Source organism: Hyperolius riggenbachi, chromosome 3, assembly GCF_040937935.1.
Source record: "Hyperolius riggenbachi isolate aHypRig1 chromosome 3, aHypRig1.pri, whole genome shotgun sequence".
Taxonomy (NCBI): Eukaryota; Metazoa; Chordata; class Amphibia; order Anura; family Hyperoliidae; genus Hyperolius; species Hyperolius riggenbachi.
The window spans coordinates 15,782,213-15,797,802 of NC_090648.1; the positions used below are offsets into that span (position 1 = coordinate 15,782,213).

The 15,590-nt window shown below is 44.6% G+C and overlaps 1 protein-coding gene across 1 annotated transcript in view; it reads right to left on the reverse strand.

Moving 5' to 3' along the window:
- Nucleotides 1-349: 349 nt before the first annotated feature.
- Nucleotides 350-15,590, reverse strand: part of LOC137561811 (olfactory receptor 5AR1-like) — a 31,200-nt gene continuing 15,959 nt past the window's right edge. The window contains exon 2 of the mRNA XM_068273168.1: nucleotides 350-1,325. Coding sequence (XP_068129269.1) covers nucleotides 350-1,297 — 948 coding nt within the window. The 5' untranslated portion in view covers nucleotides 1,298-1,325. The remainder of the gene's footprint in view (nucleotides 1,326-15,590) is intronic.

A 15,590-nucleotide genomic window follows, 5' to 3' on the forward strand; every position in this document is an offset into this window, starting at 1 on the left:
TTACTATTAACCGCTGAAATTGGCACAAAATTATGTGAAAATTACGCAAAATTATGAATAGTTACAATTACAGAAAAAATGAATTACGATTTTTCCTGACATTTTGAATTACAATTTTGCGAAATATGTGCTCATCACTACTCGCCCATCCCCAGAGGAGAACTTGGTCAGTCATTGTGATGGACTAATTAACGTGGTACATCTGTTGAAGGGATGATTTTAAAATCCAGATTACTTTGATTGTCGAAGTTGATCATTAGAAACCTAATGATCTGGTGAAGAATAGGATAGACATAGAGTAGAACCCTTTTCATTGACAATTTAATGTACCTATGTTACTACTGGATCTTCATAGTTGGAATCTGCACAGAGCTTCTTTGACGGCTTTTTTCACCTCTCGGTTCCTCAGGCTGTAGATGAGAGGGTTTACCATCGGTATCATCACAGTATAAATAATCGAGACTACTTGATCTTGTTTTTCAAATACCGTACTAGGAGGACGTAGATAGACAAAGCAGGATGTCCCGTAGAAGATGGCAACACACAGCATGTGTGAGGAGCATGTGCTGAAGGCTTTCTTTCTACCCTCCATGGATTTCATCTGTAAGATGGAGGTTACGATGAGCGTGTATGAGACAAATACCATCAGCATTGCACCCACACCACACAAAGACATGGAGATGACTGATAGTATGTAGCACGGAAGGGTTCTAGAGCAGGACAGCTTGAGCAATGGAGGGATGTCACAGTAATAATGGTCTATAATGTTCATTCTGCAGTATTCGAGACTGAAGATACAAGTGGTTTGTATGAATGCTTGCAAAAGACCAATGGAGGAAGCCAGGAGAAGTAAAACCAGACATTTCGTTTTGGTCATTATGGTGATATAATAGAGAGGGTGGCAGATGGCGACGTATCGGTCATACGACATACCAGAGAGCACAAGAGACTCTGTGACAGCCAGCCCAGCAAAGAAAAACAGCTGAAGGGCACAGCAATGGAAGGAGATGGACTTCATGTCACTCCAGAGGTCACAGAGCATCTTAGGTGTCACCGCGGAGGATAAACACAGGTCAACCATGGATAGGTAACTCAAGAAATAGTACATTGGGCTATGGAGGCTGGAGAGGGTGCGGACAGCAATCATCATGCCAACATTGCCAACAACGGTCACCATATACACTAGCAGGAAGAATATGAAGAGGAACGGAACCAAACTACTGTCGTCGGTCAATCCAGAAAACACAAAGACTCTTACGCTGGTCTTGTTTTCCATCCTCATTGGATTCAGGGTCATGATGGAAATATTGAGGAGCGAGGTGATCCTGCAGTGAAAAATGTGACAATACAAAGTATCAGACAGTCACCCTGTAATGTGGAGATATATCATTGGAAATTCATGTAAAAATACCCTTGTCTGACTCCTCAGTAGTGTAGTTCCTAATGCCAGAGTGGGCGTTTTGCAGGAGTACCTCTCCTGCAAGGGACACACCTTCCACTCGTAGATTTCAGACAAGCAGCTTTTCACTTGTGGGGGGTGACAGCGTGGCGCAGGGGGGCTGAGAGTGGCCCAGAGGGGACACAGAGGCATGGCATAGAGCACAGAAAATGCCTTTGTGTCCCATCTGCCCCCCTCCCCCACGAAGCCTTGGGTACACTTTAACTATTACTGGAGAGCTACACATAATACATCTTAAAGGATACCGGTAGCCTTCTAGGAAGAAAATATATATATATATATATATATATATATATATATATTACGTACTCGCCTAAGAAGAGAGAATGCTCTGGATCCTTTAGACTTCCCAACCTCTCTGCACTCCTCGTTTCACCACCGGATCTGTTTCAGCCTCCGACTTTAATGTTGGATCTCCTAAGAAAGCTTCAGAACTACTCGGGCCTCTGAGTACTTCCAAAGAGGAGCTGCTCCGTACTGCACATGCACAAGCACAGACTCATGCATGCGAACTACGGAGCTGCTCATCTTTAGCCACGCTCGGAAACCCGAGTACTTCCCAAGACTTCCAAGGAGACCTGAAGGCACAGCCAGCTGGAAATTGAAATGGAGACAGCAGGGGAATGAGGAGACCGAGAGAGGACCGGGAAGGCTTTATCAGATCCAGAGCCTTCCCGATTCTTAGGTGAGTATGTAACTTTTTTTTTTTTAGAAGACCATGGGTATCCTTTAAGTAAAAAATGTAAAATCACTGGATGAATGTTCTGTTCATACACAGTGCTTTATATTTATTACACAGACATTTCGGCCTCGTCCACATTGTTAGCCTAGAATGGCCGTGCGATCGGGATGCAACACGCATGATCGCACGCCATTCTGCACCACTGTGCTGCTGATCCTATTCACTACAGTGAATGGGTCAGCGCTGCGCTTTGTCAAAAAATGCATGCAGCCGTGCAACAGTGTATCACACTGCTGCACAGCGTATGATGGGAACGGTTGAAGTGCTATCTATGCACTTCTACCGTTCCTGCGTGTTGCACAATTATATGTGCTGCCAAAATGCACCGCGCAGAGCGTATAGTGTGAACGAGGCCTTAGGCTTCACATCGACGGCTGAAGGGTGTGACTTCACTACTTGTCAGATGCTCCCAGGAACAGGCCAGGTGCTAGTGCCCGTCGTGGTCAGTGGAGAGGCTTCTATTGCATTGAGTCACATCTGAGCTTGCCCATGGTTGGACTCAGCAGTGATGAGCGAAAAGCTGATATTCTTTCAAAGCGGAATGAAACCCAGCATTTCTTCTTTGCTCTACTAGATTATTTACAGCATATTATATACAACCAGAGTTTTTTTTTCACTAGAACAGCATTCAAAGGGTTACACACAGGACTTGGAAGTTCCCTGCCAGCAAAGCTGGACGCCGAACTGGAGATAATGTTATCTTGTATTTAATTGTATCAAGTGAGGAATGTAAATGAACACATGACACTGCAGGCTCTGCTGAACAAAGTCAGACAATCAGAAAGCATTTCTGCTTACATTAGAAGATGAATAAAGCAATTATAAATAAAATGCAAAGTCAACTTTCAGAGGAAAAAAAGTGTACTTTGGGAATGTATAATTTGTAAATGAATAATAATACTTAATGCACAAATGCAAATATGATAACCGTATGGCATATAAAAAGTAGGAAAACATGTTTTTATTGAATATTATATCAGGGTTTAATATAAATGTTATCGAAAAATAAAGTAAAATTCGCTTTCGCGCGAAAATGCCATTGAAAATCATATTGTAATACGTTGCATAGGTTTATCCCCTGATGATGGCAAGTGCCGAAACTAGTCGGGACAAGAGCGGGCAGCACGGAGACAGGATCGAGTGGTGAGGTTTTAGTACCACATACAGTGGGAAGCGCAACAAGCCAGGGAGGGTCCTAAGTGGATTAGGACCCTCTAGAAGTAAGTGCCCACCTCGTATTGCCTGTACTGCCTTTTATCCAGAAATAAACGCATCAATTGAATCCACTGAAAGCATCCCTGTTTACTTTGTTTGCACTGTGAGTGCACACAGGTGGTGAAGTGGAGAGATACACTATAAAGCAGAGTATACCTGCGCTGTGAGTGCACACAGGTGGTGAAGTGGAGAGATACACTATAAAGAAGAGTATACCTGCGCTGTGAGTGCACACAGGTGGTGAAGTGGAGAGATACACTATAAAGCAGAGTATACCTGCACTGTGAGTGCACACAGGTGGTGAAGTGGAGAGATACACTATAAAGAAGAGTATACCTGCGCTGTGAGTGCACACAGGTGGTGAAGTGGAGAGATACACTATAAAGAAGAGTATACCTGCGCTGTGAGTGCACACAGGTTGTGAAGTGGAGAGATACACTATAAAGCAGAGTATACCTGCGCTGTGAGTGCACACAGGTGGTGAAGTGGAGAGATACACTATAAAGCAGAGTATACCTGCGCTGAGTGCACACAGGTGGTGAAGTGGAGAGATACACTATAAAGAAGAGTATACCTGCGCTGTGAGTGCACACAGGTGGTGAAGTGGAGAGATACACTATAAAGCAGAGTATACCTGCGCTGTGAGTGCACACAGGTGGTGAAGTGGAGAGATACACTATAAAGAAGAGTATACCTGCGCTGTGAGTGCACACAGGTGGTGAAGTGGAGAGATACACTATAAAGAAGAGTATACCTGCGCTGTGAGTGCACACAGGTGGTGAAGTGGGGAGATACACTATAAAGCAGAGTATACCTGCGCTGTGAGTGCACCCAGGTGGTGAAGTGGAGAGATACACTATAAAGAAGAGTATACCTGCGCTGTGAGTGCACCCAGGTGGTGAAGTGGAGAGATACACTATAAAGAAGAGTATACCTGCACTGTGAGTGCACACAGGTGGTGAAGTGGAGAGATACACTATAAAGAAGAGTATACCTGCGCTGTGAGTGCACACAGGTGGTGAAGTGGAGAGATACACTATAAAGAAGAGTATACCTGCGCTGTGAGTGCACACAGGTGGTGAAGTGGGGAGATACACCATAAAGAAGAGTATACCTGCGCTGTGAGTGCACACAGGTGGTGAAGTGGAGAGATACACTATAAAGAAGAGTATACCTGCGCTGTGAGTGCACACAGGTGGTGAAGTGGGGAGATACACTATAAAGCAGAGTATACCTGCGCTGTGAGTGCACACAGGTGGTGAAGTGGAGAGATGCACTATAAAGAAGAGTATACCTGCGCTGAGTGCACACAGGTGGTGAAGTGGAGAGATACACTATAAAGAAGAGTATACCTGCACTGTGAGTGCACACAGGTGGTGAAGTGGAGAGATACACTATAAAGCAGAGTATACCTGCGCTGTAAGTGCACACAGGTGGTGAAGTGGAGAGATGCACTATAAAGCAGAGTATACCTGCGCTGTGAGTGCACACAGGTGGTGAAGTGGAGAGATACACTATAAAGAAGAGTATACCTGCGCTGTGAGTGCACACAGGTGGTGAAGTGGAGAGATACACTATAAAGCAGAGTATACCTGCGCTGTGAGTGCACACAGGTGGTGAAGTGGAGAGATACACTATAAAGAAGAGTATACCTGCACTGTGAGTGCACACAGGTGGTGAAGTGGAGAGATGCACTATAAAGCAGAGTATACCTGCGCTGTGAGTGCACACAGGTGGTGAAGTGGAGAGATACACTATAAAGAAGAGTATACCTGCGCTGTGAGTGCACACAGGTGGTGAAGTGGAGAGATACACTATAAAGCAGAGTATACCTGCGCTGTGAGTGCACACAGGTGGTGAAGTGGAGAGATACACTATAAAGAAGAGTATACCTGCGCTGTGAGTGCACACAGGTGGTGAAGTGGAGAGATACACTATAAAGCAGAGTATACCTGCGCTGTGAGTGCACACAGGTGGTGAAGTGGAGAGATACACTATAAAGCAGAGTATACCTGCGCTGTGAGTGCACACAGGTGGTGAAGTGGAGAGATACACTATAAAGAAGAGTATACCTGCACTGTGAGTGCACACAGGTGGTGAAGTGGAGAGATGCACTATAAAGCAGAGTATACCTGCGCTGTGAGTGCACACAGGTGGTGAAGTGGAGAGATACACTATAAAGCAGAGTATACCTGCGCTGTGAGTGCACACAGGTGGTGAAGTGGAGAGATACACTATAAAGAAGAGTATACCTGCGCTGTGAGTGCACACAGGTGGTGAAGTGGAGAGATGCACTATAAAGAAGAGTATACCTGCGCTGAGTGCACACAGGTGGTGAAGTGGAGAGATACACTATAAAGAAGAGTACATCTGCGCTGTGAGTGCACACAGGTGGTGAAGTGGAGAGATACACTATAAAGCAGAGTATACCTGCGCTGTGAGTGCACACAGGTGGTGAAGTGGGGAGATACACTATAAAGAAGAGTATACCTGCGCTGTGAGTGCACACAGGTGGTGAAGTGGAGAGATGCACTATAAAGCAGAGTATACCTGCGCTGTGAGTGCACACAGGTGGTGAAGTGGAGAGATGCACTATAAAGCAGAGTATACCTGCGCTGTGAGTGCACACAGGTGGTGAAGTGGAGAGATGCACTATAAAGCAGAGTATACCTGCGCTGTGAGTGCACACAGGTGGTGAAGTGGAGAGATACACTATAAAGCAGAGTATACCTGCGCTGTGAGTGCACACAGGTGGTGAAGTGGAGAGATGCACTATAAAGCAGAGTATACCTGCGCTGTGAGTGCACACAGGTGGTGAAGTGGAGAGATGCACTATAAAGCAGAGTATACCTGCGCTGTGAGTGCACACAGGTGGTGAAGTGGAGAGATACACTATAAAGCAGAGTATACCTGCGCTGTGAGTGCACACAGGTGGTGAAGTGGAGAGATGCACTATAATGAAGAGTATACCTGCGCTGAGTGCACAAAGGTGGTGAAGTGGAGAGATACACTATAAAGAAGAGTATACCTGCGCTGTGAGTGCACACAGGTGGTGAAGTGGAGAGATACACTATAAAGCAGAGTATACCTGCGCTGAGTGCACACAGGTGGTGAAGTGGAGAGATGCACTATAAAGAAGAGTATACCTGCGCTGTGAGTGCACACAGATGGTGAAGTGGAGAGATGCACTATAAAGAAGAGTATACCTGCTCTGTGAGTGCACAAGGGTGGTGAAGTGGAGAGATACACTATAAAGCAGAGTATACCTGCGCTGTGAGTGCACACAGGTGGTGAAGTGGAGAGATGCACTATAAAGCAGAGTATACCTGCGCTGTGAGTGCACACAGGTGGTGAAGTGGAGAGATACACTATAAAGAAGAGTATACCTGCGCTGTGAGTGCACACAGGTGGTGAAGTGGGGAGATGCACTATAAAGCAGAGTATACCTGCGCTGAGTGCACACAGGTGGTGAAGTGGAGAGATACACTATAAAGCAGAGTATACCTGCGCTGTGAGTGCACACAGGTGGTGAAGTGGGGAGATGCACTATAAAGCAGAGTATACCTGCGCTGAGTGCACACAGGTGGTGAAGTGGAGAGATACACTATAAAGCAGAGTATCCCTGCGCTGTGAGTGCACACAGGTGGTGAAGTGGAGAGATGCACTATAAAGCAGAGTATACCTGCGCTGTGAGTGCACACAGGTGGTGAAGTGGAGAGATGCACTATAAAGCAGAGTATACCTGCGCTGTGAGTGCACACAGGTGGTGAAGTGGAGAGATACACTATAAAGAAGAGTATACCTGCGCTGTGAGTGCACACAGGTGGTGAAGTGGAGAGATACACTATAAAGCAGAGTATACCTGCGCTGTGAGTGCACACAGGTGGTGAAGTGGAGAGATACACTATAAAGCAGAGTATACCTGCGCTGTGAGTGCACACAGGTGGTGAAGTGGAGAGATGCACTATAAAGCAGAGTATACCTGCGCTGTGAGTGCACACAGGTGGTGAAGTGGAGAGATGCACTATAAAGCAGAGTATACCTGCGCTGTGAGTGCACACAGGTGGTGAAGTGGAGAGATACACTATAAAGAAGAGTATACCTGCGCTGTGAGTGCACACAGGTGGTGAAGTGGGGAGATGCACTATAAAGCAGAGTATACCTGCGCTGAGTGCACACAGGTGGTGAAGTGGAGAGATACACTATAAAGCAGAGTATACCTGCGCTGTGAGTGCACACAGGTGGTGAAGTGGGGAGATGCACTATAAAGCAGAGTATACCTGCGCTGAGTGCACACAGGTGGTGAAGTGGAGAGATACACTATAAAGCAGAGTATCCCTGCGCTGTGAGTGCACACAGGTGGTGAAGTGGAGAGATGCACTATAAAGCAGAGTATACCTGCGCTGTGAGTGCACACAGGTGGTGAAGTGGAGAGATGCACTATAAAGCAGAGTATACCTGCGCTGTGAGTGCACACAGGTGGTGAAGTGGAGAGATACACTATAAAGAAGAGTATACCTGCGCTGTGAGTGCACACAGGTGGTGAAGTGGAGAGATACACTATAAAGCAGAGTATACCTGCGCTGTGAGTGCACACAGGTGGTGAAGTGGAGAGATACACTATAAAGCAGAGTATACCTGCGCTGTGAGTGCACACAGGTGGTGAAGTGGAGAGATACACTATAAAGCAGAGTATACCTGCGCTGTGAGTGCACACAGGTGGTGAAGTGGAGAGATGCACTATAAAGCAGAGTATACCTGCGCTGTGAAATACTATCACTACATTGACTATTTGGACGTGAGGATTTATCCCTACACAGCAGCAACCTACTCTCAATAAATTGGGGCACCACGGTACTAATCCTAATAAAATTCTTTGCATCCGAAAGAAAAATGTAATTCCTTTGACCATATTGCAAAAATACAGATTGCCTTTGAGTGGCAATTTTTGGACAAATATATCTGTCCAGTGGTTAAGTTAGCCACTTAATGGTATTATCTTGAGTGAAAACGTCGTACTTTTACTGACGGCTGACATGGTACAATATAACTCTTCTTCTGCTAGTAAATGTGTAATGTATAAGTTCAGGGAGTAGCTAGAAATCACTGGGCCCCCCTGCAAAACTTTAGATGGGGCCCCTCCCCCCCTAGCTTTCTGCACAGGTAAACCGAGAACCCATGTTATTCAATTGGCTAGTGCACACTGTAATGTGTTTTCCCCATGCAGATAAGCAGTGAAGCACTGCAGGCATTTTCTCTATCAATTACATTCGCTTCAGTGATAAAACATGCGTGTCTTCACACATACAGACACACATGGTGTGCAGAAAACACATACAGAAAACCGACAGACGAGTGTGCTCCCAGCCTCAGCTTATTACACTCACTCTGTCCACCTCTGATGGAGCAGAACTGGCTGTGCAGACTCCTCTTGCAGCATTGCTACAGTACACAGCACTTGGGGAGGGATAGAGAGGTTGGGTGCAGGATGCTGTACACAAAAGCCTGCTGCATACTGAATAGGGACTGTCGACAATTCTCCGTCTGTAGCATACAAAACTTTGTATGATTCCTTATCAATGGCTGAGTGAATGCAAACATTAGAACAATTGTGTTGTGCAGAGAGCAGAAAGCTTTTTCTCTCCATTCCCTTAGTTGTCAGTCTCTCAGGTCAGGGAAAAGAAACTTCTCCCCCCCCCCAGGGCCCCCTGCAGCTTCTGGGCCCCTCTGTGGCTGCATCCCTTGCAGGGTCTACACTCCTGTATAAGCTATATGTCAAGTAATCTTTGACTTCCTGTTATTTACACCTCAGAGGCCTATCCCGCTTCCTGTTTAGGAGAAGTGGTCTTGACAAACTGCCATTAGGACAACAATATTTATTGTGTTGGTTGTAATTTTTATTCAGAGGCGTATCTATTGGGGTAACATATGCCACGGGCACCAGGACGCAGATTGGCTGCCGCAACCGCATTTTAGGCGATAGCTCAATTGTGTATCGCCTGCCTCACACTCGGATCATAAAGCACAATTGCAATGGCCTAGTGCTTGCAATAGCAATTTTGTGATTTTTCAGCAATTGCACTTTGCAATGCTCGTTCGGGATTTATACAAATTGCAAACGCTGCGGTGAGAATAGACCCATAGGAATACATTGTTAAAGCTCTCAGGTCAGATGAGGAAAGTGCTGAAACATTGCTAAAAAGTGCCCGAATGTGAATCAGACCTTAGCTTCCCTGCCTGTGTCCCGCCTCCCTCCTCACATTACCTGTAGCCCCACCTCCCTACTCACATTACCTGTGGTCCCGCCTCCCTATTCACAATACCCCAGCCCACACAGCATTTTTCCTGCTCTATCCTGCTGCAGAGACTTGGACTGCAGCAGGATATTGGAAGGGAGGGTAAAGAGTGTAGAGGCCTACAGACATCCAGAGGAGACAGAGAGGATATGGAGGGAAAAGCTTGAAATGCATATTTCTGGTTCAAATACCCCCCCCCCCCCCATTCACCGAAAATGTATATTGTGAAGTCTTTAGTCATGTCACCGACTGTCCTCAGAGGAGCCCACACTCTAATCCAGCCTTTCTCAAGCCTCTTACCCTGGAGGAAGCCTGCAAATACATTTTGGAACTCAAGGAACCCCTGTAAACAATTTTTTGATCTCGAGGAACCCCTGTATTTATTCTGCATGAGGCGTGGGGCTGTTTATGTCACTACCCCCTATTACACTACTACTCATTATACTGTCTCCTTATCCTAGGGCTTTTGATTAATGTGCTCATTATTATCATTCTGACCCCCAATTTAGTGATTCTTTTTATAGTACCCCTTTTATAACTTCCTTCTCGCACGATGGGGGAAAATGCTAAGGAACCCCTGCAGAGTACTAGAGGAACCCTGGTTGAGAAAGTCTGGTCTAATCCTACCATAGTCATAGTCTAATGTCCTATCATATTATTACTATGTATTTATATAGCACTGACATCTCCTGCAGCACATTACTGAGTACATAGTCATGTCACTGACTGTCCTCAGAGGAGCTCACACTCTAATCCTACCGTAGTCATAGTCTAATGTCCTACCATATTATTATTATGTATTTATATAGCACTGACATCTCCTGCAGCACATTACAGAGTACATAGTCATGTCACTGACTGTCCTCAGAGGAGCTCACACTCTAATCCTACCATAGTCATAGTCTAATGTCCTATCATATTATTATTATGTATTTATATAGCACTGACATCTCCTGCAGCACATTACAGAGTACATAGTCATGTCACTGACTGTCCTCAGAGGAGCTCACAATCTAATCCTACCAGAGTCATAGTCTAATGTCCTGTCATATTATTATTATGTATTTATATAGCACTGACATCTTCTGCAGCACATTACAGAGTACATAGTCATGTCACTGACTGTCCTCAGAGGAGCTCACACTCTAATCCTACCATAGTCATAGTCTAATGTCCTATCATATTATTATTATGTACTAGCTGGTCGCCCGGCGTTGCCCGGGTATGTAATTGGCTAGTGTTAGCTCTATCCACTTTTTCTAATCCTAACACACAATTACCTAGTTTGTGAGCTTTGCGGTCTTTGGCATCAATAATTGGCTGTGGCTCCACTACTTTGAAAATCAATAGGTGAATTTTGATTAGCTTTTGTAGGCTCCACCTACTTTTCTGAATATTAATCCCAGTCACCCACTGTGCAAAGTTTAAGAACCCTGCCATTGACAGACTGTGTAAGAATGGCTGCAGTTTACATTCTGGCAGTTAAATTTTTATTTTTCTCCACCCACTGATTTCCTGATGTTTCCCAGGTATGTATTTGGCTGCTGTTGGCTGTGGCCACTTTTTCTAACCCTAACACACAATTGTCAACAGTCAATGACCAAGTTTGTGAGATTTGTGGTCTTTGGCATGAATAATTTTCATTGAAATGAAACACATCTGATTCGCTGTTTGTAGCCCCACCCCTTTTCTAAATATTTAACCCCAGTCACCCAATGATCAACTGTACCAGGTTTGAGGCTTGAGCCATTAACAGTGCAAAAATGGCAGCAATTAAATATTTGCCTTGAAAATCAATAGGTGAATTGTGATTGTTTTTTGTAGGCTCCACCCACTTTTCTGAATATTAATCCCAGTCACCCAGTGACCAACTGTGCAAAGTTTTAGAACCCTACAATTAATAGTGTAAGAATGGCTGCAGTTTACATTTTCCCAGTGAAATTTGTGTTTGTCTCCGCCCACTGAAGACTCGGCATTGCCCAGGTATGTATTTGGCTGGTGCTAGCTCCGCCCACTTTTTCTAACCCAAACACAAAATTACTTAATGACCAAGTTTGTGAGCTTTGAGGTCTTTGGCATCAATAATTTGCATTGAAATAAAATAAATCTGATTGGCTGTGGCTCCACCCCTTTTCTGAATTTGAACCCCAATCACCCAATGGCCAACTGTACCAGGTACAGGTGATTAACAGTGCAAGAGGCTTGTGCCATTAACAGTGCAAGAATGGCATCAATTAAATATTCCCCTTAAAGATTAATAGGTGGATTTTGATTGGCTTTTGTAGGCTCCACCCACTTTTCTGAATATTAATCTCAGTCTCCCAGTGACCAACTGTGCAAAGTTTGAGAACCCTACCATTAATAGTGTAAGAATTGCTGCAGTTTACATTTTCTCAGTGAAATTTGTATTTGTCTCCGCCTACTGATGACCCAGCATTGCCCGATTATGTATTTGGCTGGTGTTGGCTGCGCCCACTTTTCCTAACCCTAACACACAATTACTCAATTACTTAATGACCAAGTTTGTGAGCTTTGCGGTCTTTGGCATCAATAACCTGCATTAAAATAAAACAAATTAGATTGGCTGTTTGGGGCTCCACCCCCTTATATAAATTTAAACCCCAGTCATGCAATGATCAACTGTACCAGGTTTGAGACTTGTGCCATTAACAGTGCAAGAATGGCAGCAATGAAATATTCCCCTGAAAAATCAATAGGTAATTTTTGATTGTTTTTTGTAGGCTCCACCCACTTTTCTGAATATTAACCCCAGTCACCCAGTAACCAACTGTGCAAAGTTTGAGAACCCTACCATTAACAGTGTAAGAATGGCTGCTGTTTACATTTTCCCAGTAAAATTTGTATTTGTCTCCGCCCACTTATGACCCGGCATTGCCCGCTTATGTATTTGGCTGGTATTGGCTGTGCCCACTTTCCTAACCCTAACACACAAGAAATCAATTACTCAATTACCAAGTTTGTGAGCTTTGCGGTGTTTGGCAACAATAATTTGCATTGGAATGAAACAAATCTGATTGGCTATTTGTGGCTCCACCCCCTTTCTGAAACGGAACCCCAGTCACCCAATGATCAACTATACCAGGTTTGGGGCTTGTGCCATTAACAGTGCAAGAATGGCAGAAATTTAAATATTCCCCTTGAAAATCATTAGGTGAATTTTGATTGGCTTTTATAGGCTGCAACCACTTTTCTGAATAATAATCCTAATCACCCAACGACCAACTGTGCAAAGTTTGAGAACCCTACCATTAACCTGCTGAGCGGTCTGGACGAGCTCAGCTCGTCCAACACCGCCAGAGGCTGCCGCTCAGGCCCTGCTGGGCCGATTTCCACCAAATAAAAAGCAGCACACGCAGCCGGCACTTTGCCAGCCGCGTGTGCTGCCTGATCGCCGCTGCAGCGCGGAGATCCGCCGCGTGCAGCGGCGAAAGAGGGTCCCCCCAGCCGCCCGAGCCCAGCGTAGCCGGAACAAACAGTTCCGGCCAGCGCTAAGGGCTGGATCGGAGGCGGCTGACGTCAGGACGTCGGCTGACGTCCATGACGTCACTCCGCTCGTCGCCATGGCGACGAGGGAAGCGAAACACGGAGGGCCGCTCATTGCGGCCTTCCGTGTTATTCCTTGCCGCCGGAGGCGATCGGAAGATCGCCTCCGGAGCGCCCTCTAGTGGGCTTTCATGCAGCCAACTTTCAGTTAGCTGCATGAAATAGTTTTTTTTTAATTTAAAAAAAACCCTCCCGCAGCCACCCTGGCGATTTAATCAGAACGCCAGGGTGGTTAACAGTGTAAGAAAAACAAAAGTTTGCTTTCTTAAAACAGAAAGAATTTGCGATAAGGTCTCTTGCACACTGCACGCGATTCCGATTCCGCTTTTTAATCAGTTTTTACATCCGATTCAGATTCTGATTTGCAGTGTGCAGGAGCAAACTGCAAATCAGAATCTGAATCGGATGTAAAAACTGATTAAAAAGCGGAATCTGAATCGGAATCTCGTGCAGTGTGCAAGAGGCCTAATTCAGGTTGGAGTGAGCTTGAGATGTCTCCCAGTGCATCACTGCTGAAAATATGCTAATTAACCATCATTACCCTTTGAAGCTAAACACACCTCCAGGACCGCTGGAATGCAATGATGTGTCAGCTTGTTAAATTGTACAGAGCCATAATAATCCAACACGCATACAGACTGTTTTGGATTGTTTGATCCTTATCAGTGCATGGCATAGATTAATTTGGCTCTATGGAGAAGGGCTTGTAACACCAAGAGGGACATGCTACCCAGCAAAGTCATGGTGACCCAAAACTCATTGAAGTGTGTAAGGGACTACAATGGTCCTAAAAGCCCCCTTACTAAGATGTTAAGAAAAACAAACGTTTGCTTTCTTAAAACAGAAAGAATTTGCGATAATTCAGGTTGGAGTGAGCTCGAGATATCTCCCAGGCATCACTGCTGAATATATGCAAATTAACTATTCTACCCTTAGAAGCTAAACACACCTCCAGTGTAACAGTGAATGGCTGCAGTTTACATTTTCCAGTGAAATTTGTATTTGTCTCTTTTTGGTTATGGGAATAAAAAGTATCCTATACTTTATTCCAGGTAATGTACTATGTGTGTGCCAAATTTCATTCAAATCCGTTCAGCCGTTTTTGCGTGATCGAGTAACAAACATCCAAACATCCGAACTTTCCCATTTATTATATTAGTAGGATTGATATAGCACTGACATCTTCTGCAGCACTTCACAGATTACATAGTCACTTCACTGACTGTCCTCAGAGGAACTCACTCTAATCCTACCATAGTCATAGTCTAATGTCCTATCATATTATTATTATGTACTAGCTGGTCGCCCGGCGTTTCCCGGGTATGTAATTGGCTAGTGTTAGCTCTGTCCACTTTTTCTAATCCTAACACACAATTACTCAATGATGACCTAGTTTGTGAGCTTTGCGGTCTTTGGCATCAATAATTGGCATTGAAATGAAATAAATCTAATTGGCTGTGGCTCCACTCCTTTGAAAATCAATAGGTGAATTTTGATTAGCTTTTGTAGGCTCCACCTACTTTTCTGAATATTAATCCCAGTCACCCACTGTGCAAAGTTTAAGAACCCTGCCATTGACAGACAGTGTAAGAATGGCTGCAGTTTACATTCTGGCAGTTAAATTTGTATTTTTCTCCACCCACTGATGTCCTGATGTTTCCCGGGTATGTATTTGGCTGCTGTTGGCTGTGGCCACTTTTTCTAACCCTAACACACAATTGTCATTAGTCAATAACCAAGTTTGTGAGATTTGTGGTCTTTGGCATGAATAATTTTCATTGAATGGAAACACATCTGATTCGCTGTTTGTGGCCCCACCCCTTTTCTAAATATTTAACCCCAGTCACCCAATGATCAACTGTACCAGGTTTGAGGCTTGTGCCATTAACAGTGCAAAAATGGCAGCAATTAAATATTTGCCTTGAAAATCAATAGGTGAATTGTGATTGGTTTTTGTAGGCTCCACCCACTTTTCTGAATATTAATCCCAGTCACCCAGTGACCAACTGTGCAAAGTTTTAGAACCCTACAATTAATAGTGTAAGAATGGCTGCAGTTTATATTTTCCCAGTGAAATTTGTGTTTGTCTCCACCCACTGAAGACTCGGCTTTGCCCAGGTATGTATTTGGCTGGTACTGGCTCCGCCCACTTTTTCTAACCCTAACACAAAATTACTTAATTACCAAGTTTGTGAGCTTTGCGGTCTTTGGCATCAATAATTTGCATTGAAATAAAATAAATCTGATTGGCTGTGACTCCACCCCTTTTCTGAATTTGAACCCCAATCACCCAATTGCCAACTGTAGCAGGTAA